This window comes from Nycticebus coucang, chromosome 4, assembly GCF_027406575.1.
Source record: "Nycticebus coucang isolate mNycCou1 chromosome 4, mNycCou1.pri, whole genome shotgun sequence".
Classification (NCBI taxonomy): Eukaryota; Metazoa; Chordata; class Mammalia; order Primates; family Lorisidae; genus Nycticebus; species Nycticebus coucang.
Window position 1 is genome coordinate 133,848,468 of NC_069783.1, and position 24,336 is coordinate 133,872,803.

Here is a 24,336-nt window from a genome sequence, read left to right on the forward strand (position 1 = left end):
CTCTTGCCTCAGCTTCCCAAGTAGCTGGGACTAGAGGCTCCGGCCACAAAGCCCAGCTATTTTAGAGATGGGGTCTCTCTCTTGCTGAGGCTGCTCTTTAACTCCTGTGCTCAGATGATCCACTCCCCTCAGCTTCCCAGAGTGCTAGGATTACAGGCACAGGAATCGCACCAGACCTACGAATAAAACATTAATCCCGCCTCAAGAATCCCGGCCCCACCTCTCGCGCTATAGATCCCCAGGCGGCAGCCGTCTCGGCTTTTCGCCAAGTCACTCCCTCTGCCCGGGACAGACAGATGCCTGCGCCCAGAGACTGGTGGGTCGGCATTTCGGTCCCTCCTAATTCTGCCCGTCCTCTGGGGAAAAGTTGGGGTCGTCCGAACTGAGGCCGTGTGTGGCGGGGTGGGGGTATCTGTGCAGAATCACGGGCAGCAGGTGGGAGAAGAGGAGGCCGAGCCGAGGGAACGCACAGGTGGGTGTCGGACGAGAGAGCTGGGGGCACCCGTAGAGATTCAGCTCAGAGGCGGCAGAGAGGGAGGGGACTCGGGAAGCACGACGAATAGCGTCGCTTGCTGGGACCTGGAATACAGGGGCTCGGCCGTGACGACCTCGGGCCAGAGGTCCCTCCTGGTCTGGAGAGATGAGCCCTAGGCTTTGGCTGATTATGGAGTGAGTGGCCGTTCAGCTTCAGAGCTGCGGAAAGGCCCGGATGGAGAATGAGCAGCCAGCCTTACGGCCTCGGACCCAGGTGAGCCCCTGGCAGCGGCGCATCCCCAACACCTCCCCCTTAAACCCGGTGGGCCTGCGCATGCGTCTCAGCTGCACTCCGCCTGCGGTCGGACGGCTCTGAGTCCCACTGTTCCTGCATTTGAGTCGGCTCGGCTTGGCACCAGTAGGTACTGAGCGTTCCCTCATTTTGTCGGACCTCCCGCAACACCCACTGCACTTGTGTGTCTGAACCTGCTTAGACTGAGCTGCGCTTCTGCAACGCTCCCTACGCATGCGCCAGGTTCTCACGCCCAGCTCGGACTCGCTCCGCGCGCATGCGCCCTGCCTACCGTCTGCAGCGCGCCGCTGACTACCGTGAGTTCCCTGGGACAGAAGATCCTGGTGGGTCCCTTTTCCTCCGAACGCCCGATGCCCTCCCACGGTCGGGAAAGGTCTGAATTCTGAAATTTTCCAGGCTGGGCGTTTCGGATGAGAGATTACAAACCCCCATGAACTGCCCGCCCTGGAGGGTTAAGAGAGGGTATCAAACGTACAGAAGTACCGTGCTTGTTATCAGAGGAGCGTAATAGTTGTTCATGCCCAGGGATGACCTGTAGGCCAGCGCGGGGTTATCGGGCCCGGAGCATCCCAGTCTAGCATCCCAGAGATGCCTGCGTAGTCCTTGGGTCCTCCTGGGGGTCACGATACCCGCGAGGCAGTACCTCCCCCCAGCACTGCAGTCCTGGCCTCTCTCCCCGTCTTGTGACTGTTTCCCACCCTCGCCTCTTCCTCCCTCTTGGCTCTGACCTGGTGTCCTGCCTCACCACCCCGTTCCTACACTACCTGTCCCCTTCCTCGCTTTAAGTCTCTAGCACCAGCTGACTATGCTTACCTTGCCCCGCTGGAAGGAAAGCTCCTTGAGGTCACATATTTTGTCTTTTGTTCACTGCTGTGTCCTCAGGACCTAGAATAGTAGGTTTATTGACCATAGTGGGGAGCAATAGATATTTGCTCACTGAATCAGTAATCACCATCAGAGCTAATATTCAAATGCTTACCATGACCAGGCATTTTTCTCTATAAGCTTTTTTTTTTTTGGAGGGGGGAGGGAGCAGAGTCTCACACTGTTGCCCACACTAGAGTGCCCTGGCATCAGCCTAGCTCACAGCCAACTTCTAACTCCTGGGTTCAAGTGATCCTCTTGCCTCAGCCTCCTGAGTAGCTGGGACTACGGACACCTGCCACAATACCTGGGGAATTTTTTCTAGTTTTTAGAAGAGACAAGGTCTCATTTTTGCTCAGGCTGGTCTCCAACTCCTGAACTCAAGGGATCCTCCTGCCTTGGCCTCCCAGAATGTTAGGAGTTAGGAATACAGGTGTGAGCCATGGCACCTAGCCTTCCATGCTCTTGAATTAAACCATTTTGTGTGGTCTTGGAGACCTGTCAGAATCCCTTGCCACATGGGCTCAGCTGTCATCAGCACTGTATCTTGCTGATCCCTTCAGGTTTACTGTCTGAGGGGAGTTCTCATTTTGACACCACTCCAGTGGGACCAGACTCTGGGGTTCTCACCAGGCTTCTGCCTATGACCTCCAGTTAACAAAAAAGTTACTAGGTATTACAGGAACCTAGTAATACCTAGTAATACAGGGTCCCTGTCACTCCCTGTCTTCAGTAGGACCCTGCCCGCCAAAGCCACTTACTGTCCTCCCCTACCCCCAAGCACAGTGTCTCACCTAATGGTGAATACACCACTGTTTCTTCCTCAGCTGTACCTGTTCCCACTCAGTATTTGACTGATAAGTGAATAAATAGTCCACAGATTCTGGAAATTCTTCAGAAAACTTTTAGCCAAACATCCTTCTCTCATGAAACTTGTATTTTAAGTATTCAAAATAACAATAAATTGGACTGCAGGACTTTATATCTGCAGGACAATTTCCCAGGACAAGTGATTTGGGGGAAAGAGATCAACAGTTTGATTTTTGTCAAGTCAAGTACTTTGCAAATCCCTATGAAAACATCTGAGGGAATCACTTCATTATTGTGCTTTTGGGGGAGTGGAGAACTTTTGGTATACACAGAATATTGAATTTTCCAAACATGTCATTCTGTAATAAAAAATCATAAAAAATATCGTTTTGAGAATCCCTAAAATAATACCAACTAAATGGGATGGGGCATCGGGGTACTGAGTCCATTAAGTCTTGGTGTCTTGAGGAATTCTTCCCTCCACTCTAAGAGTGTTGCACTAGTGTGAAAAACTGTCCTTTATGGCTGTAGTCCCCAACCACCAGGCTGTGGACCATTACTGGCCCATGGCCTGTTAGGAACCGGGGTGCAAAGTAGGAGGTGAGTGGCAGGTGAGCAAAGTGGCGTCTGTATTTATAGCTGCTCCCCATTGCTCGGATCACCTGTGAGCTGTCTCCTATCAGATGCCTCCTGTCAGATTCAATTTTTCTGTGGAAAGATTGTCTTCCATGAAACCAGTCCCTGATACCAAAAAAGTTTGGGGACTGATGATTTATGGTACCAAGAGCGAGTTGCTCACAAGTACCCAGCTGGGGGTAGGCATCATTATTTCCAGATCCAAGGTAAGGAAGTGATATAGAGAGGGTAAGGGAGTAAGGGCAGCGCTGGGACCAGGCACCCCAGTACCTACACTGCCTCTCAGCTGCTCGCTGGGACCGCAAGTCCCTGCACCTGTATACATGTGGCCCCCTCGCTTTTTTTTTTTTTCAGAACACATAAGGTTGTATTAAGACAAAGTAATTTTTTAGGGGCGGTGCCAGTGGCTCAGTGAGTAGGGCGCCAGCCCCATATGCCGAGGATGGCGGGTTCAAACCCAGCCCCGGCCAAACTGCAACAAAAAAATTGGGCGTTGTGGCGGGCGCCTGTAGTCCCAGCTGCTCTGGAGGCTGAGGCAAGAGAATCGCATAAGCCCTAGAGTTAGAGGTTGCTGTGAGCCGTGTGACGCCACGGCACTCTACCCGAGGGCGGTACAGTGAGACTCTGTCTCTACAAAAAAAAAAAAAAAGACAAAGTAATTTTTTTTTTTTTTTTGTGGTTTTGGGCCGGGGCTGGGTTTGAACCCGCCACCTCCTGCATATGGGACCGACGCCCTACTCCTTGAGCCACAGGCACCGCCTGACAAAGTAATTTTTTAAAACACTTGCATTTAACTCGTAGTTTAGCTTCCTGATGTCTTTATGCCATTGTGCTTCCTCTCTGGCTGGAATGGCCTTCAGAGATGGGCAAGTGTTGATTTGGTTGTCCAGGACTGCTCTGGAGGGCTGCATCTTGTGTTACCTGTTACCCAGTTGTCCTGTTACGTCTGAGTGAACCAGTTCCAGATCCTCCTGTGTTTGAAGGCAGGAGAGAGGAAGCTTCAGGCTCTGGCAAGGAATCTGCAGAGGCATGCTGGATGCAAGCAAATTTTGTTGATTATCTTTCCTGCTGGGGCATTACATTTATCACTGTCAGCCTGGGCACCTATCCTGATTTGTGGTTTACACTGTGCCTTGACCCTTATCCACAGCCCACGAAATACTTTATTTTAAATTTGGGTTGTCCGTGCTGATTCTTTGCTCTAAGAATGAAGGCTGCCCACTGCTGCACTGCACAGACATAGCAGTGGGACCCATGTGGCCCTTTTTCTTATCCTCACTGCAGACCACACTGGTGGGAGGCAAAAGAAGGAAGCTCAGCCCAGATCCTTGGAGCCCGGCCACTCTGCTGGAGAGCATTTCCCTGGGCCAAGTCACTGGCATTTAGGAGTTCCTGTCCTGCTGGAGGTGGTTCTTCACTCTCCTGTGGCTCCAGCTCAGGGATTGTCCTCCCAGAACACAGCAGATGCACTCAGGGGGAGCCCAGCAGCGAGGGCCAGGAACTGCTCCCCATCTCCATCTCAGGAAAATGCTGGTGAGGGATGGCTGGGGTGAGGGCGGAGTGGGGGCCTGGACTCAGAGCCGAAGGCTTGGGCTCCTCTGCTACCTGCCAGCCATGTGGCCCAGGTAACTCCTCCAATCTGTGCCTCAGTTTCCTCATCTGCAAAGTGAGGACATCACCGCCTAGTTAAAATTAATCGCAATGCTGTAATTAGCAGGTGTGGCCCAGGGAGGGAGGTGGAGGTTGTTAACTGATCACTCTGCCCTCTTCTGTCTCCTCAGATTCAGGGCAGGGTCCTGCTCTTGACCATCTGTGCAGCTGGCATTGGTGGGACTTTTCAGTTTGGCTACAACCTCTCCATTATCAATGCCCCGACCTTGGTATGGACCCTTCATGCCCACTGTCAGTGAGGTACTGGGTAAAGATTGAGAGCTGCCTGCTGTGCGGCATCCCATCCACTTGGTGGCGCTGTGTCCCATGAGTTCCTTCCCACTGGGATGTCCCACAGGTTCCTGCAGGTTCAAACTGAGCTCTGCATCCTCCCCCAAAACTACATGTCCCCCTGAGTCCCTAATCTCAGCTGATGACTGCCCCTTCCACCTATTAATGAGGGGTCAGTCTTGTTTCTCTTTCCCTCTCACGACCAAGTCCTTTCTAATTACCTGCAATCTCTCTCAGTATCTGCCAGGACCCAGCTCTGGTCCAGCCTCCTCAATGGCCTCCCTCCCCTTCTGGATTTCTTTAGGTTTGTCCAGCCACTCCCTTGCCCGGAAACAAACTGTGCCCCCCCCCCCCGCACCATCACCAGTACCTACAGGAATAAAAACAGGCTCACCCACCTGAAGTTCAAGGTCTCCTGGAATCAGAACCTCCTCCCTGTATCCCATCTTCCCCCAACTTGGTACCAAAGCAAGTTAAATGTACTTCCCCGAATCTCCAAGACACAGCCATTCCTCAAAGATTCCTTCCATTCCTCTGCCCCACCTGCAGAAGCAGAAGCCCACCCCAGATACCCCAGGCTTCCTGCAGCCTTCCTCCATCCCCGGCCCTCTGTGCAATGTTCTCATGTTGTGTGTTGGCAGTTTTGTGCCCATCTTTTCTCTCCTGGTTTGCTTTCAGTGTCTAGTGGTGAAACTGGGAATGATGTGATGTGATGGAAGGCCTTACACAGAGTGGAGGGGGTGGGGGTGGGCTGCAGTAACAGGACAGAACTGTGGCTCTCCTGCCTTGCCTGGCCTTGTTCTCATACCCAGGGAGCAAAAGAGAAGCTTCTTGCCAGGATAAGTCCACCCCACCAAAAAAAGCCTTCCCTATTAGCACTAGGTTTGGGAAAAGTCTGATTGGCTGGCATGGCTCACATAAAAGTCTGATCGGCTGGTGTGGATCACATGCCCACTCCTAGCCTAATCAAGTGATCAGGAGGGCGGAATACTTACATGGGCCAGGTCTGGGTCAGGTGATCATCTTTATGAGGGCCCTAGGGGCCGCAGCGAGAGAACTTCCTCCAAAGGAGTGTGTCCTAGGTGGAGGTGGGGCACTTTCTAGGCACTTTCACCCTTAAAGTATGAAATGGGAGCGTTTACAAAGGGAGGGCTGAGCTAGCTGCATTGGCTTGTTTATTTATTCAGTTTTAGGCATTTGAGCAACCCTTCAGTTCAGTGCAGACAGACTGGAGAGGGTTCCATCCGTCCAGGATGCTGTCAGACTTTACCTCCCGCAGGCGTCACCAAACCCGCAGTGGAGACTCTCCCAGGCTCAGAGGTTCCCACTACCCTGCTGAATGGTGTTTTTTTTTTTGGTCAGGGCTAGGTTTGAACCCGCCACCTCCGGCATATGGGACCGGCACCCCACTCCTTGAGCCACAGGCGCCGCCTGAATGGTGTTTTAAAATACTATTCTAACAGTTAAAAAAAATTCTCTAATGACAGTTGTTAAAGAACAGTAAGGAAGACTTTATTCAAAGGAGACCAAGGATTCTGGCTAACTGTCCTAACAGAACTCTTGCTAAAGCAGGCCAAGTGAGCAGATGTCATGGGGGGTAGCGCAGGATGAAGAGCTGGATTAGATTTGGAGCAGAGGCAGGTGGCTCACACCTGTTATACCAGCAACTCTGGAGGCCACTGAGATGGGAGTTGAGGCCAGAAGTTTGAAACCAGCGTGGGGAACACAGTTGAGACCCTGTCTTAAAATAAAATAAAAATTTACCAAAAGGATTTGAAAAAGGATCAGATAACAGAGTGAGCAATGGTCTTCATGGTCATTCCTTTTTCTATTCTTTTTTTTTTTTTTTTTTACTTTCAGTGTGCTTGTTCGTCTTTGTTTGAAGTACTCCTTTTTTGTTGATTTTCTTCTTTCTCCTGCGGTGCTGGCTGTTTTTGATATTGTTGGTAAAGACGGGGTCTTACTCTGGCTGACTACTGCTCATATGGGTTTTGAACCTCTGAGCTCAGGCAATCCACCCGCCTCAGCCTCCCACAGCGCTGGGACTACAGGTGTGAGCCACCACACCCGGCCTCTATTCTGTTTTTAAGAGACAGGGTCTTGCTCTGTTGCCCAGGCTGAAATATAGTGGTACAGTCATAGCTCAATGCAGCCTCCAGCTCCTTGGCTCAAGAGATCCTCCTGTCTCAGTCTCTTGAATCTCTGGGGTTACAGAATTGAGCCCCCATGCCCTACGGTGGTCACTCTTGAGGGGTTCCAGCCAAAGTCAGAGGAGATTGGCCCTGGTCCCAGCTTTCCTGGACAGTGAGAGATCAAAGACCGAAAATAAAAGATTATTCCGAAACGTGAAATGAAGGGAAACGGAGTGTAAGTTCTGTGTGGACAACATCAGCCTTTATTCCCACACTGTGGGTGCAGGTGAGCTGAACTCCAGAAGGAAGTGAGGACAGGGGTTAAGGTGGATGGGGATTGGGCCAGGCCCAGTGGCTCATGCCTGTAATCCCAGCACTCTGGGAGGCCAAGGTGGGTGGATAGCCTGAGCTCACAGCTTCGAGACCAGCCTGAGCCAGAGTGAGACCTCATCTCTGAAAAAAGTCATTGTGGTGGACGCCTGTAGTCCCAGCTACTCTGGAGGCTGAAGCAAGAGAATCGCTTAAGCCCAAGAGTTTGAGGTTGCTATGAGCTGTGACACCGTGGCACTCTACCGAGGGCAACAAATTAAAATAAAATAAAGGATCAGAAGGGTAAGGCTTGGTACTTTCCCTTTTTCCCCCGTGAGTTCCTTCATTTGACTCTTATCAGACAGTTCCTCCCCACAGAGGCAGCTGGCAGACACCAGACTGAGCCATCTCGCTGAGCTGGCTGGGGCAAAGGAGAGCTGACTCAACAGCTGAACCCACATTCTGTTGGAAGGCCTCAGACTGATATTTCTTCTGTAACCAAGAGAGGGGTGTCCAGGTCTTTTCCAGACATGGTGTTTGCTATCCATGAGGCTGTCATCCAGTCACCTGAGGTTGCACCTTTGGGGTGGGGATCTGAGGAGTCTGAACTACCTGGGTGCCAATCCTGACATGTGGTTGATGCTGTGGGCGAGTCATTTCAGCTCTCAGGGTCTATTCCCAGTCTTACAATGAGAAAAGTAGTGTGTACTTAACAGAGTACTTCGAAGGGTTGTCCCAGGCAGGGTTTCAAGAAAGACTGGCATGCCCAAGATAAGTCAAAGTAGGTTTAGACACCACAAAGGAGGATTCAGCGGGGCAGAGAGAACACACCAGCCAAGGAGAGTGCAGGGTGCAGATTCTGCAGCACCTTTGCTATTAGAACCTTACCAGGTCCCTCGCTCACAGCTCCAGAGGAAGCCAATTCATTGGGACAGCAGGGGTTACAGCAGAGAAAGTTTAATATCACAGGCGCCATGCAGGGAGACATGAGGAAGTTCTCAAATCTATCTCTGAGAATTTGGGATAAAGATAGTTTGGCATGGGCGGCGCCTGTGGCTCAGTGAGTAGGGTGCCGGCCCCATATGCCGAGGGTGGCGAGTTCAAACCCAGCCCCAGCCAAACTGCAACAAAAAAAAAAGTAGCCAGGCATTGTGGCGGGCGCCTGTAGTCCCAGCTGCTCGGGAGGCTGAGGCAAGAGAATCGCGTAAGCCCAAGAGTTAGAGGTTGCTGTGAGCCGTGTGACACCACAGCACTCTACCCGAGGGCAGTACAGTGACACTCTGTCTCTACAAAAAAAAAGATAGTTTGGCAGGCAAAGGGCTAGCCAGCTGGGTCTGCTAATGGGCTGGGTTCAAGGCAGAACCACAAGTGTGTGGAAATGGCTTTTTCTTTTTTCTTTTTTTTTTTTTTTTTGCCCTTGGGAGAGTGCTGTGGCATCATAGCTCACAGCAACCTCCAACTCTTGGGCTCGAGCGATTCTCTTGCCTCAGCCTCCCAAGTAGCTGGGACTACAGGTGCCCATCACAATGCCTGGCTATTTTTTTGGTTGCAGTTGTTTAGCAGGCCCGAGCTGGGTTTGAACCCACCACCCTTAATGTATGTGGCTAGTGCTGTAATCACTGTGCTATGGGTACCAAGCCTAAAATGTCTTTTTTTTTTTTTTTGAGACAGAGCCTCAAGCTGTTGCCCTCAGTAGAGTGTTGTGGTGTCACAGCTCACAGCAACCTTAAACTCTTGGACTTAAGCAATTCTCTTGCCTCAGCCTCCCAAGTAGCTGCGACTGTAGGCGCCCGCCACAACACGTGGCTATCTTTTTTTTTTTTTTTTGAGACAGAGCCTCAACCCGCCACAACACCTGGCTATTTTTTGGGGGGGGTTGCAGCCATCATTGTTGTTTGGCGGGCTCGGGCTGGATTCAAACCTGCCAGCTCAGGTGTATGTGGCTGGCACCGTAGGCGCTTGAGCCACAGGTGCCGAGCCATGCCCGGCTATTTTTTTGTTGCAGTTGTCATTGTTGTTTAGCTGGCCCAGGTGGGGCTCGAACTTGCTAGCCTCCGTGTATGTGGCTGGCACTGTAACCACTGAGCTACAGGCGCCGAGCTGTGGAAATGGACTTCTTGTGCCAAGTCAGTTTCTTGGTGTGAGATGGGTTGTGCAATCCATGGGAGTGCAGAGAGTGGGAAATACCTCAGAAGGTAGCTTTAGGCCTTACAAGGTGATGTGGGAGTAACTAAGAAAGTTAAGAATCTTCGTGACCATCAACTGTGTGACTCCTGAGCAGCTATGCTAGGAAAGCAAAGTAGGGGACAATGTTTGGTTATATAGTCACATGCTCACACACTACGCGTCTGCCATGGTTCCCACCTTGTAGCCCTTTATTAATTTTATAAAGGACAGTTTCAGTACCCCAAAGGGAAAGAGAGAGCCATGTGATGAAGGGCCCATGGAGTGGAGGGTCCCAGCCAGCCGGAGGTGATCTCAGGCGGAGGCAGCGGCACACAGACACTACTCCCTCCCTCACACCTCCTCCCATGTCTCGTTGGTGTTCACTGCTGGCCCAGTCCAACAGGAAGTGGGTCAGCCAGGGGGCCCCTGCTTCCTGGGATATAAGCAGGGTAGGAAGGGGTGACAGTGGATTCTGAGCGTGCCATGTAATAAGAAATGTATTGGATCTTTAAGCTTGGGCACGGAGCTCCTGAAACCCTTGGGATTTCCTGGTGGGAGCACCTCTTGTTATTTGTAATGGGCCCCTTGTGGTCAGACCTGAGTTTATCTTAATGAAGTAACCTATGGTGGGGTCACTAGATAACCTCAGGATGGAGCTGGTCACCAGAAAGGCTGAGTGATCAGAGGATCAGAACCTCCTACCCCCCTCGCTGACCTCTGGGAAGGGGAGGAATGCTGAAAATCTTTTTTTTGTTTGTTTTTTTTGGAGACACAGTCTCACTTTATTGCCCTTGGTAGAGTGCTGTGGCGTCACAGCTCACGGCAACCTCCAGCTCCTGGGCCTAGGCGATTCTCTTGTCTCAGCCTCCCAAGCAGCTTGGGACCACAGGCACCCGCCACCCTTGGTATATGGAGCTGGCAGCCTACCCATTGAGCCACAGGCGCCACCCCAATGCTGAAAAATCTTACCTGACTGATCTAATGCGGTTTGTGTTTGTGAGGCTCTGGGAAGGTGGGCATAAGCTCTGTGCACGGACTCCCAGGGCCTTGCCTTACTTGTTTCTTTCGTCTGGCTGTTACTGAGTTGTATCCTTTTTGTTTTTCTTGAGACAAGTCTTACTCTGTTGTCCTGGATCGAGTTCCTTGGCAACATAGCTCACAGCAATCTCAAACTCCTGGGTTAAAGCAATCCTCTTGCCTTAGCCTCCCGAGTACCAGGGCCTATAGGTGCCCACCACCATGCCTGACTAATTTTTCTATTTTTAATAGGGACAGGGTCTTCTTCTTGCTTGGGCTGGTTTTGAACTCCTGAGCTCGAGGGATCCACCTGCCTCAGTCTCCCAGAGTACTAAGATTACAGGTGTGAGTCACCATGCCCGGCTATGAATTGTATCCTTTATAAGATACTGGTAAATGTAAGTAAAATGCCTTCCTGAGTTTTGTGAGCTATTCTAGCAAGAAGACCCTCAAGGAGAGGGTCATAGCACCCCCAGTTGATGGCTGGCTGGTTGGAACTACAGGAAGGTTGTACTTGTAGTTGGCATCTGAAGTAAGGGACGTGGGGACTCAGTCTTGCAGGACTGAGGCCCTTTGACTTGTGGAGTTGGATGCTATTGCCCGGTGCACTGTGTCAGAATTGGATTAAATCGAACTCAGGAGGCACAGTGTCTGTTCTTGGCACCTGTCTTGGAGGGCCCTGGACCCCTGTTGGGATCAGGCCTGTCTTGTCTAGCACCCTCTGTCCCATCCCTAGGAAGCTGACTCGCATTTCCGTCCTCAGCACATTCAGGAATTCACCAATGAGACATGGCGGGCACGTACTGGCCGTCCACTGCCTGACCACCTGATTCTGCTAGTGTGGTCCCTCATCGTGTCTCTGTACCCCTTGGGGGGCCTCTTTGGAGCATTGCTTGCAGGACCGCTGGCCGTCACACTGGGAAGGTAAGTGCGTCTGATGTAGCACTGAATGCCTTTAAAGAAGGGCTTCCCTGGCTCCAGGCTGAGGAGGGTGGGAGAAGGAAGATGCCCGGCCGTGTTCAGGCACAGACCAGCTTCTTACCAGTCTCTTAACCCTGCCAGAGGTTTCCCCTGGGAGTCACATTCCCAGGGTGATTGACAGAGGAAAGAGAGCGTGCTCGGAGGACTCCTGGTTTCTAGTTCCCAGGTGCTCCTTGACCTTAAACATGTGTTTTCTCACTGGGCCTTGCATTCCTACTATGCGCGTGATGTGGTTCTTGGGCTAAAAATAAGAAAAACTGATTCTGGCTGACGTCATCAAAAATTGTAATAACTGGAAGGATACTGGGACGGTTCACAGAGTGAAAGAAAGTGCTTAAAATGCAGGCCTTGCAAAGGGCAGGAACCAGGGTGGTGTGGGGGTCCTGACACCCAGAGTTTGGCCTGTCCTTCTGGGAAGGCGTCTCCAGCGCACTCAGCTCCAGCTTCCTTATCTCTCCAACATCTTTCAACGTTCTTAGTCTGTTTTGTGTTGCTATGAAGAAATACCCAAGACTAGGTACTTTATTTATTTATTTTTTTAAATGGAGTATTTTATTTCGTGTAACTATGACTAGTTTACAGCGTGTCAGCGATATTATTTTATGTCCCAAAACTAATACAGAAATGCATTTACATGGTTAAGAATTCAGACTTCAGTTAATCAGTATACACTAATTCAGTAACTAAGTACAATATATGCTGTCTTATAAATACATTATTTTTTCAATTTTTGCTTTCAATTTCAGCTGGCTTGTTCAGTCTTCTTAGTTTAAAGTTTTCTTTTTCTGTTCTTCCTTTAGCAATTCTCTTGCCCTTTGCCTCCCAAGTAGCTGGGATTATAGGCGCCCGCCATAACACCTGGCTTTTTTTTTTTTTTTTTTTTTTTTTGTAGAGAGGGGGTTTCACTCTGGCTCACTCCTGCTTGTACTGGTCTCAAACCTCTGAGCTCAGGCCATCCGGCTACCTCAGCCTCCCACAGCGCTGGGACTGAGCCCATCACTCCCAGCCAAATACATCAATCTTAAACATAAGTTGGTAATTTTTCCCAAGTTGTTAACTCATTCAAGACAAGTTACTAAATCATAATGGCAATTTTATTGTTTATCAAAAAAAAATACTTCCCTCTTTTCCTTCTTACAAGCCATTATTACAGGCTTTAAAAATTACTAGTGATATACTTTGACCTGCTTCACCAGTACCAGTAAGGGGGAATGACAGGAAGCTGAGCTGTACTTGAGCATAAAGTCCACTGACGGAAGAGCAGGAATTCTTCCCTCAAGACAAGAGACTTCATTCAAGACTGAAGGACTAGGTACTTTGTAAGGAAAAGACGTTCACTTGGTCATGATTCTGATAGAAACTTGACATTGGGTAACTGCATCTGAGGGCCTCAGGCTACTCTCACTCCTGGAGCAGGTGGAGGGTAGCTGGAGTGGACAGAGCCCACGGGTGAGAGAGGAAACGGAACAGGGGGGAGCTGCCAGACTCTTTGGAACCACCTGCTGTCTCAGGAGCTAACAGAGTGAGAACTCATCCCTGAAGGAGAACGTCTGTCTGTCTGTGAGGGATCCACCCCCATGACACAAACGCCCCCAAGGAGGCCCCAAATGAAGGAGTTTGGGAGAGAACAACAGTTAATCTGGAAGGGAAAGAAACCATAAAATATAAATACAGTTATTTGAAGCCATGGTCAGGCAGAAAGGAGAGTAATTTGGGGTGTGTTATAGGAAAAGAGCGGCGGTCCTGGTGTGCACAAGCCCAGGTAACTAGCGGTCATTTCCATTCATATCGCGCAGACTCCTTCAAACAGTTCACACACAGGTCTGTGCGTCTTGTCAGGGCTGGATGGAATTGCAAAGAGAGGTCCCCAGGGACTGCCCCTCTGGACTGAACCAGAGCCCACCTGCTGTGTTCCGCTTCCCCCAAGGAAGAAGTCCCTTTTGGTGAATAACATCTTTGTGGTGGCTGCCGCGATCCTGTTTGGCTTCAGCCGCAAAGCAGGCTCCTTCGAGATGGTGATGCTGGGGAGACTGCTCACGGGAGTCAGTGCAGGTACGGGGGCATCTCCCGCCTCGCTGTTCCTATTCATTCATAATTCCCTTTATTTCTTTATTTCCTCTATTCATTGATTTATTTCTTCTCTATGCCCACCTCTTTTGCAAAATGATGAAATATGGTTTATATTAAAAGGCTCATATGAGCAGGCATTTAAAAACAGGTTTATAAAAATGAAAAAATTATACAGAAGTAAGGGAATGAACATCTCCAGACTAATGCTCACAGAAGTCCCGTGTTTGAGCAACACTCTGCCAAGAGTTTCCCAAAAGCCGAGGTGTAAAGGGATAGAGGGTGAGTTCTCTGATCTTCCCTACAGAAACAGAACAGGCTTGCAGGAATGCCTCCCTTTCTGGGGCTTGTTGTGTAAAGGAGTGGAATTTTGAAAACGTCTGCATGTGCTTTGGGGGGCTCCAATTTACAAGTCACCTCTTGACCTTGAACTGTTACACAGCCAGGTGTTGATGTGTCTATTAGATGTCTATACCTGTGAAACAAACTAGCCCAACATTTAGTGGCAAAAAACAACCAACACGTATGATATGACAGTTCTGTGGGCCAGGAACCAGGCGTCCTGAGGAGTCTGAGTGCTCCTGGCATGGGCGTCTCTCACGAGGCTGTGCTCAAGCTGTCAGCCAGGGCTGCAGGCGTCTGAAGGTGTGGCTGGGGCTGGAGGATTTCCCATGCCGTTGGCAGGCAGTCTCAGCTCCTGTGGGTCTCCCCTTGTGGGTTCTCATAACACGGCCACTGGTGTCCCCCACAGTAAGTGATCAGAGAGGCAGAGGCAGAGAGTAAGCACAGTGGGCGGTCCTGGTCTCCCAGTCCACTCTCCATTGGTGTTTCCACATTCCAGTTGTTAAAAATGAGTGGCTAAGAGCAGCCCACACTCCAGGGGAAAGGAAGCAAGTGAGGCTCTGTTTTCATGCCCCGAGAGCCCAGCACAGAAGGACTTCCCTCCCTAAACCATTGTAAGAAGAGCCTGGGCAACTGTGGATTCCTCGTCAGCTGCCTTCCTCCCTGTTCTCTCTGCCCAGTTTGCAGGAGAGGGGCAGGTCCTCAATGGGAGGTGTCTCCTGGGCTCAGGTGGGGGGGTGCAAGTCACCTCTTGACCTTGAACTGTTACACAGTGATGTGTATATTAGAATGGACACACATCGCTGTTGTTTATATTCTAATACATGTGGGGGGTGCAGTGCATGAGGCCCTGGACTGTGGGCTTCTAGGTTGTACCATCTGGGGTGGGCATTGGGGTGCTCTCCAGTTCTCTGTTTTCCCACTGGCTGGGTGGGAGGGTGCCAGGGCTTCCCTTGGGGAGCTGAGGCGAGGAGAGGTCAGTGACAGCACTGACGTGAGACCTGGGCCAGCTGGGGCGCCTGGACTGCAGTCCTGCCCTCCTCCTTTCACTCCCCACGCAGTCCCCTCAACCCTTCACACTCAGGTCCCAGTGACAGGACCCAGGAAGAGTCCGTGAACCTGTGAGACTGTGTTGAAGGACCAGGCTGGAAGCTGTTCTGAGAAAGATAGCATGGTTCTCAGAAGTCTGAGGGGTGGGAGTGGGGTCTCCTCTGGTGCCATAAGTGACCCTGCCCTGCATGTGTCCAGGTGTGAGCATGAGCGTCCAGCCCATGTACCTGGGGGAGAGTGCCCCCAAGGAGCTCCGAGGAGCCGTGGCCATGACTTCAGCCATCTTCACAGCTCTGGGTATTGTGATGGGGCAGGTGGTTGGACTCAGGTAAGAACCTCTCCCCCACATGTACTGCGTGGTGTCAGAGATGCCCAAGCAGACCCTTCCGCACCTGGGTCTCTCCCCTACCCCCAAGAGGATTAAGGCTTTGTTTCTTTGCACGCTGGCCCCAAGACCGTGCCCATATGTGTCCAAGCAATGTGCAAAGCGGATTTCAGGCTGTGTGAATCCCCTTTTTCCATCCGCTCCAGAGCAGGGGGCAGAGAGCAGGTCTTGCCATAGGAGAGGGTAATTATTTGGGATTTTTAAGGGGAATGTGTCCTGGTCACCCCTAGAAGAAAGAGGAAAGGGCAGAGGCTTCAGTCAGGGCAGATGAGTTGCTGGGGATGAGACGGGATGGCAGCCCTGCCCTCTCCTGGTCCCTGCGTGGGTGAGAGGGGTCCTGATGTCCATCACCAGAGCTGGATAGGAAGAGGCACAGGGCAATGCGGACCCGGTGCACGCAGGTGGGCGGAGGGCTGGAGGAGGGCCTAGGGGTGGAGACAGGTAAGACTTCATGCCTGGCCCCTCCTCCCTCCCCAGGGAGCTCCTGGGCAGCCCTGAGGCCTGGCCCCTGCTGCTGGCCAGCTGTGTGGTGCCTGGGGCACTCCAGCTCATCTCCCTGCCTCTGCTCCCCGAGAGCCCACGCTACCTCCTCATTGACCGTGGAGACACCGAAGCCTGCCTAGCAGGTGAGTGTTGTGCCCAGGAGTTCTCCAGAGACCACACTGCCAAACAAGCCAAATTCAAAGCAGAGTCCTTTTATTGAAGAGCCGGCCAGCAACTGCTTCAGTGTCCCAACATAGGGTTTCTGAGAGCAGCCCTGAGTGCTTAAGGGGTCGGGTTTTTAAGGCTTGGTCTGCATCCTGGTTGGCTCCCAGGCTGTCCAGGTGCATCTGGGTGGGGTAGCAAGCAAGCATTGTACAGAAGCAGAATTTTATAGTTAGTTAGCCATACGTCATATATCTTTGTTTTAATATTTTTCCCTCCACACATCTTAGTTTCAGTAATTTCCCCACCTGGTATTCTTTAAAGGTCAATCCAGGGACAGTTGGTACTTCTTGGTCTGTGTCCCAGGGTGTTAGCCAAGCAAGAAACTGGGAATGAACTAGAAGCAGGAAATCAATTAGTACTTTCTCATTTATCCTGGGAGTGAACTAGACTTATTTCATTTCATTTGAAAGCTTGAAGTCCGGAAATTTTCTAGGAGTTCACTGGTTTTTTTCCATTATAGCCTAGGCCTGACACTTTTCTGTCTTAGCCTGGGCCCACTAGGTCTATCAGCGAGTCCCTGCTTTGAAGCTCCCAGACCACCTTGGAGCAAGGAGTGCCCCTTACCAGAGTCCATGGGTCCCGTTTCTTGCCATTCTTTTCTGTTTATCAGGGAAAAGCTATTCCTCTCTCTGTGCCTGGATTTCACAGTCTCTCCATACCTCCTATAGAACTCTTTATCAAGGAACTGTCCTAAATGCCAGGCAGGGGGATGGATCAGACCCAGCCTAGTTAAGTGCTCTGCGAGGTGGTGCAGAGAAGGGAGGGTGAACTGTACACACGTGTGCACACACACACAGATGGTGAAACACTGTGCAAGCCTTACCTGCCCAACGCCAACCAGGGTGATGATGTTTCTTGTCGATTATGGCTAAAATAAAGATGCCCAAGAACCCAAAGAACAATCGCAAAATCTCTGGTTTAAAACAACAATCATTTACTGCATCTTTTACTCATTTACTCACCAGGCTGTCTGCACAGTTCTGCTAATCTCAGCTGGGCTGGCTCACGGCACTGAGGGTGTCGGCTGGAGAGTGGCCGGTCCCAGCCAGTCCAGGCTGGGCTGAGCTGGGCTGGAGAAGTTCCACCCTGGATCTCTCCTCTCGCTCTCTGTGCCAACAAGCCTAGGAGTGTTCTTATTATGAGAATGGCAGAGACTCAAGAAAGCAAATCCACCTACATAAGCACTTTCCAAACCTTTGGTCCCCTGGTGCCCAGGGGGAGACATGCTGCTGAGTCCAGTGTCAGAGCTGGGGAAACTGGTGGCAGGGGGCACAGGTTCAGGGAGGGGTGATGTCTGGGCCGTTAATAGGCTTTTCTCAGTTCACCATCATGGCCACAGTTATTACTTATGTCTCTCCCTGGGAAAAATATGTTTAATCCCATCCCTCAACCCCCAGAGTCTCATCTAGTCATGGCATCAGGCATGAGGGTCCAGATTTTAAGGTCACCTTAAGTCTACATGCGCCTTTTCCTGATCTAGAGCCCTGGGATTTCAAAAGACAAGTCCTCTTGCCCTCCTGCGCACAGCATACAGTGGTGCAAAGTGAGACAAGGTAACCAGAATTAACTTTCTTTTCAAAAACGAGGAGGCAACCAAGCCACAGAGCCGTCACTGATGTATAACCATCCTGAAGTGGCCCCTGGGAAAATACTGCCAGCTCCCCCTGCCTTGGGGGTAGGAGATGTACCTTGGTCAAACCCTGGCTTTGAGCCCTGGAAGGGGTTCCCAGGCTATGGGTCTCCACGGTTCTTGGTGCCACCCTATGAAGTGGCTTTTTCTTTCTTTCTTTTTTTTTTTCTTTTTTTGAGATAGAGTCTCACTAAGTCACCCTGGGTAGAGTGCTGTGGCATCACAGCTCACAGCAACTTCCAGCTTTTGGGCTTAGGTGATTCTCTTGCCTCAGGCTCCCAAGTAGCTGGGACTACAGGCGTCCGCCACAATGCCCAGCTAGGCTTTCTTATTCTATCACCTTTCTTGATACCTTCTGAAGAGGCCATTGCAAGACGTGCTGCTCCTGATGGGTAAGCCAATTCCTCAGTCTTCCTCTACAGGTCAGGCACCTCAGTCTTTATATTTCAAACTATTCTAGTCTCTTTTTGTCCCAAACTGGCAGCGCTTTTGCTAATACAATCTTCTTCTCAAAAACAGTGTGAGTTTCCCATGTATTTGATTTATGTGCCAATGAGCCTCATCCCCAGTTTGAGACAGGCTTCTCTTCAAGACCTAATTGTTAGTGCCTACCCAGTAAGGCTGGGTAGCTCCCTTTCCAGCCAGGAGGCTTTAAGTCACAACCTCGACTTGGTCTGTATTCTGAGTCCTTGGCTTCCTGGCCATGCTGTGGATTTGATCTTTGCTCTCAGTCTTGGGCTATAACTTAATTTGAGTCTCTTTTGCTAGATGGAGAGACTAGAGTTGAGAACCTGTTTTGTTTTTAACCCAAATTTATTGAATTATTAAAATTTACTTAAATTTAGTTTCCTTGGAATTCCACTTGCAAACTAGTCAGGTCTCATGATTTATAATAGGCTGAGAATATCTGCTAAAAGCAACCCGTGCATGCTTTCAACAGCTCTCTGCTGAGGTCCACAAGTCCGTGAGGTCGGTTTTCTTTGTTTGATGCTGCTGCATTACATAACATGGGTTTTCATTTTCCAACCTCCTCAGTGTCCTCTGCCCAGTTTTTTTTTTGTTTTTTTTTTGACACAGAGTCTCACTCCGTCCCCCCTGGGGACAGTGCTGTGGAGTCATTGTAGGTGTAGGTCACAGCAACCTCAAACGCTTGGCTTCAAGTGATCCTCCTGCCTCAGCTTCCTGACTAGCTGGAAGTATAGGTGCCCACCAAAATGCCCAGCTAGTGTTTCTATTTTCAGGATAGAGGTCTTGCTCTTTCTCAGGCTAGTCTCAAAATCCTGAACTCAAGCAGTCCACCCACCTCCGCTTCCCAGAGTACTAGAATGACTGACGTGAGCCACCGTGCCTGGCCTCTACCTGGTTTTGGAACCAACACCATATTTCTCAGTCCTTGCCATGGTGGCACCTACTTCCAGTCCGGTTTCTCCACGTGTTTTCTGTTGTTAACAGACACAATCTTGATATCTCAGTGGCAAAGAAAAGCCATTGTGCAGCATCAGCCTGAGTTCTCTGGGGTTGGCTGACCTAGGATGGGTCTGGGTGGAGGGCTCAGCTGGTCTTGGTTACTTCTGCAGCTGCAGGTCAGCGAGGCATTGGCTGATCTAGGTTGATCCCAGTAGACCCCCTCGTCCTCAAGTCTCTTGTCATCCTCCTGGGACCAGTGGTCTAGCCTGACATGTTCTTATGATGGTGTCAGAGGAGGAAGTAGAGGTGGGCAGAGCTTCGGCTGGAACACAGCGTGCCCTGATCCTGTTGGCCAAAGCACATCTCGTGGCCGAGCCCAGAGCCAGTGGCAGAGTATAGACCAGCCTTGCAAAAAACTCACATAAGAAAGGGCATGGCTGCATGGAGGGAAGAAGAATTGGGGATGAAAAGGGCAATTTGTCTGATGGGTCCATGGAGTCCCCAGTTACTTTCGAAAGGCTTTTCTCATTTGTGGAGCTCTTGACCCTCCCAACAGCCCTGGAGGTGATGGGGCCGGGAGGTCATCCCCCTCTGACTGAGGAAGCAAACACAGAGGGAGAGAGAGACACACGCACAGAGACAGACATGGGGAGGGGACCTGCCGAGCGGGGCGGGGGAGCTCAGCACCCTCTTCTCCTGCACAGCGCTGCAGTGGCTGCGAGGCTCCAGGGACGTGACGGGGGAGCTGGAGGAGCTGGAGGAAGAGGGCACGGCCTGCCGGGACCGCTGTGCCTGGCGCCCCTGGCAGCTGTTCCAGCATCGGGCCCTTAGGAGGCAGGTGACAAGCCTGGTAGTGTTGGGCAGTGCCATGGAGCTCTGTGGGAATGACATGGTGAGGCCTGCAGCCTTGGCCTTGGGGGAGGCTGCATGCTAGGGAGCTTTGGGAGCCAGGGGAGAAGGAGGGAAGCGAGGCCTCCTAGCCACCCTTGCCGGCCTGTTGCAGATATACGCCTATGTCTCCACTGTGTTCCGGGAGGTGCGGGTGCCGGAGGAGAAGGTCCAGTACGCCATTATTGGAACCGGGAGCTGTGAGCTGTTCTCCGCAGTTGTCAGCGTGAGTCTGGATGGGGCATATCTACCAGACTGTGGGGAGGGACCTTCAGGGGCTGGCACTCCAAGGACTACAGTCCTCTGACGCCATTCACTCTGTCTTACTGTTAAAACACTGTGACTTCAAGAACATCTACTGAGCACCTACTGTTTGCCAGGCACTCACAGCACCATTTTAAGATGAGGAAACTGAGTGAAATTGATTGATTGATTAAAGTTCTCTAAGAAATTCTTAGTGAAGTCATAGTCTCCTGCCCCACCCCAGCTCCTTCAGGAGGGCTCCTCCCCCCGCCTGCTCCCACCCTGGGGCCTGGGGCCTGGTGCTTGGGTCACTACTCCTTTCTTTTGCAGTGTGTGGCCATTGAGAGGCTGGGCCGGCGGGTGCTGCTGACAGGAGGGTACTGCCTGATGGCCTGCTGGGGCAGCATCTTCACAGTGGCCCTGTGCCTGGAGGTAGCTGGGGGCGGTGAGGGCAGTGGCTGGGCTGGGGGCTCATCTCCACCTCACCCAGCCCATGTGCTGCAGGGCTCCTTCCCTGGGATGCCCTACCTGGCCATGGCCTGCATCTTTGCCTTCATCCTCAGCTTTGGCATTGGCCCCGGTGAGTGGGCCCAAGGGGCTCCTGGCTTCCTTCCCCTTGCTGAGGGAACAAGGGGTGCCTGGGTGAACAGTGGGTGGGCGTGAATGCCATGTCATCTGCAAGCCTTGTGGCTTATGGGAGGCAATGGCAGGAGAGCACCGAGGGGCCCCTACAGACTGGGCCTCGGTGGGGGAGAGGTGGGCAAGGAGCCCTGGCTGGAAGATCCCTGTCCCTGCCCCTCCTTGCAGCCGGGGTGACAGGGATCTTGGCCACAGAGCTGTTTGACCAGATGGCCCGGCCTGCTGCCTACATGGTCTGTGGGGCAATCATGTGGACCATGCTCTTCCTGGTCGGGTTGGGCTTCCCCTTTGTGGTGGTGAGTCTGCCTGTCCCCCTGGGGGTCCTGTCTTCCTTTTCTTTCCCCTGTCATCCTGAGAACCCCAGAAGAGGTGGCCTCCATCCAGGGAGGCTGAGACTGGGGAGTGGGTTTGTGTGAGCAAAATCCCTCTTCATGACCTGTCACCGGCTCTGGGGGCTCATGGAGCCGACAACAGGTCTTGGGGTCTCTCTGAACCCACAGGAGGGCTTGTCCCACTTCTTCTTCGTCCCTTTCCTCGGTGTCTGTGTCTGTGCATCCATCTACACTGCTTTGTTCCTCCCCGAGACCAAAGGCAAGACCTTCCTAGAGATCTCACAGGAATTACACAAACTCAACTTCTCCAGGCGGGCGCACAGCCCCTCATGGACAGGCCCAGAGGTCATCTGTTCTACAGAGCTTTAGTTCCAAAGGGGTGGCCAGGGACCAATACCACTTGCTATCCGGCCTTTGCCTCCTGCGAGGGCCTCGGCCTTCACTCAGCCCTGCACTCCTGTTTCACTGGTGTTTAGTGAGCGCTTGTCACCTGCAGACATGGTGCCAGGGGCTCAGCCGTCATGAGGAGAGTGGAGTTCTAGTCTGGAGGCAACTGACTGGCAGGAAAACAATAAGAATCACAATACAAACTTGGGAAATGCAGTGGAAGAAAAACCCAGCTTGTGGTTGGTATGCCTATACTATGTATAGCAGGTGGCCTCACCTAGTTTGGGAGGGGATGATCAGAAAAACGTTTTCAGAGGAACTGATTTTTTAATCAACTTTACACAGATATAATTTCCATACAAACAACCATTCTAAGTATTCTTTTGATGAGTTTTGACAGATGGACAGATCCATAAGACGCCACCACTGTGAAGATGGAACACTTACATCACCCTAAAGGTCCTCTCCTGCCCCTTGCTGGAGCCTCAGGCAATGCTTTATGTCACTACTGCTCAGATTTGCCTTTTGCAGACTTTGGTGTAATTCCAGACTGTGTGTATGCCTTGGTGTCTACCTTTGCTCCAGGTCAAGTTTTCAGATTCAGGGACACTGCTGCACGTGTCAATATATATTCCTTTGTATTGCTGAGCGCCCGTCCCCTCGATGGAGAGACCATGGTTTGTTTATCTGTTTGCCTGTTGGTGGATGTTTGGCCTGTTTCTGAATCTTGGCTATCATGAATAAAACTGCTATGAACATTTCTACACAAATCATTATATAGATGTATGTTTTGCTTTCTTTTGTATCTTAGTTTATCAGGATGCTTTTAAAAAGAAACACCCCAGGGCGGCACCTGTGGCTCAAGGAGTAGGGCGCCGGTCCCATATGCCGGAGGTGGTGGGTTCAAACCCAGCCCCGGCCAAAAAAAAAAAGAAGCACCCCAGCCTGAGCAAGAGCAAGATCCTATCTGTAGAAATAGCCGGGTGTTGTGGCGGGCGCCTCTAGTCCAAGCTACTTGGGAGGCTGAGGCAAGAGAATCACCTCAGCCCAAGAATTTGACCTTGCTGTATGATATGATGCCACTGCACTCTACCTGGGGTCACAAAATAAGACTGTGTCTTTAAAATGAAAAAAGCAAAAAGCACCATAGAGTGGATGGTCTATAAACAACAGATGTATTTCTTACAGTGCCTGAGGTTGGAAAGTCCAAGATCAAGGTGTTGGCAGGTTCGGTCTCCCGAGGCCTTGCTTCCTGGTTCACAGTCAGCCATCTTGTCACTTGTCCTCACGAGGGCGAGGAAGTCTTCTGGGCACTCTTCTAAGGGCACTCAGACCATTCCTGAAGGCTCTGCCCACAGGACCTAGCCACTTCCCAAAGGCCCTGTCTTCAAATACAACCACATTGGGTTTTAGGTCTCAACATATGAGTTTGGGGACAACACATTTGGTCTATACCATGTGGGGTAAATGAATTTCTGGGTTTAATAATCACTGTATTATTTAACTGTGTAAGAATTTGTTTTCCAAAGTGATTGTACTATTTTACATTCCCACTAACCACGTGTGAGAGTTCCAGTTACTCCACATGCTGACCAACACTTGCTATTGTCAGTCTTTTCTTTTTTTTAAATTTATTCATTATTAAATCATAGCTGTGTACATTAATGCAATCATGGGGCACCATACCCTGGTTTCATATACCATTGGACATATTTTCATCACACTGGTTATTTTGTCAGTCTTTTCTTTTTTTTTTTGTAGAGACAGAGTCTCACTTTATGGCCCTCGGTAGAGTGCCGTGGCATCACACAGCTCACAGCAACCTCCAACTCCTGGGCTTAAGCGATTCTCTTGCCTCAGCCTCCCGAGTAGCTGGGACTACAGGCGCCCGCCACAACGCCCAGCTATTTTTTGGTTGCAGTTCAGCCAGGGCCGGGTTTGAACCCGCCACCCTCGGTATATGGGGCCGGCACCTTACTCACTGAGCCACAGGCGCCGCCCTTGTCAGTCTTTTCAATGTAGCCAGGCTAGGGAGTGTGTAGTGGTGTCTCACTGTGGTTCAGTTGTGCTATTTCCCTGATGCTTAATGATATTGAGCATCTTTTCATGTGCCTACTATGGCCATTGATAATGTCTTCTTTTGTGAAGTGTCTTAAATATTTTATCCACTATTTTTATTTGGTTATTATCGTTATTTCTTTTTTTGGTAGTTTTTTATTTTATTTTATTTTAGAGACAGCGTCTTACTTTATCACCTTCAGTAGAGTGCTGTGGCATCACACAGCTCACAGCAACCTCCAACTCCTGGGCTTAGGCAATTCTGTTGCCTCAGCCTCCCAAGTAGCTGGGCCTATAGGGGCCCACCACAACACCCGGCCATTTTTTTGTTGCAGTTTGGCTGGGGCTGGCTTTGAACCCGCCACCCTCGGTATATGGGGCCGGTGCCCTACTCACTGAGCCACAGGCTCCTCCCTATTTCTTTTTTTTGAGACAGAGTCTCATTTTGTTGCCCTTAGTAGAGTGCTGTGGCGTCACAGCTCATAGCAACCTCAAATTCTTGGACTTAAGTGACTCTCTTGCCTCAGCCCCCAAGTAACTGAGACTATGTGTGCCCA

At 51.0% G+C, this 24,336-nt stretch overlaps 1 protein-coding gene across 13 annotated transcripts; it reads left to right on the top strand.

Annotated features, from left to right (window-relative positions):
- The first annotated feature begins 209 nt into the window (after positions 1-209).
- On the top strand, positions 210-22,489 carry SLC2A11 (solute carrier family 2 member 11). 13 transcript variants are annotated; one of them, XR_008379387.1, is made up of 16 exons: positions 323-472; positions 591-748; positions 4,382-4,630; positions 4,879-4,977; positions 11,426-11,586; positions 13,571-13,695; positions 15,301-15,430; positions 15,557-15,670; positions 15,965-16,113; positions 19,937-20,124; positions 20,236-20,346; positions 20,694-20,795; positions 20,868-20,943; positions 21,171-21,298; positions 21,503-21,964; positions 22,122-22,489. XR_008379387.1 is itself a non-coding variant. In XM_053587064.1 (16 exons), exons 4-16 carry the CDS (start codon positions 4,562-4,564, stop codon positions 21,701-21,703), a joined length of 1,653 nt encoding a protein of 550 aa, XP_053443039.1. In that variant the 5' UTR covers positions 323-472; positions 591-748; positions 969-1,083; positions 4,382-4,561; the 3' UTR covers positions 21,704-22,489. The 13 variants fall into 13 exon arrangements, 12 of the variants coding, with proteins under 12 accessions (XP_053443036.1, XP_053443039.1, XP_053443038.1 ...); XM_053587064.1 differs by adding an exon at positions 969-1,083 and having other exon boundaries at positions 21,503-22,489; XM_053587063.1 differs by adding an exon at positions 1,010-1,110 and having other exon boundaries at positions 21,503-22,489.
- The last annotated feature ends 1,847 nt before the right edge of the window (positions 22,490-24,336 follow it).

Bases quoted from the DNA above. Each gene is read 5' to 3' on its own strand.
- SLC2A11 (XM_053587061.1), top strand. From the start codon at position 4,562: ATGCACTCAGGGGGAGCCCAGCAGCGAGGGCCAGGAACTGCTCCCCAT. The intron at 13,696-15,300 runs GTACGGGGGCAT...GCATGTGTCCAG, and splicing joins GCTCACGGGAGTCAGTGCAG to GTGTGAGCATGAGCGTCCAG. The intron at 16,114-19,936 runs GTGAGTGTTGTG...TCTCCTGCACAG, and splicing joins CACCGAAGCCTGCCTAGCAG to CGCTGCAGTGGCTGCGAGGC.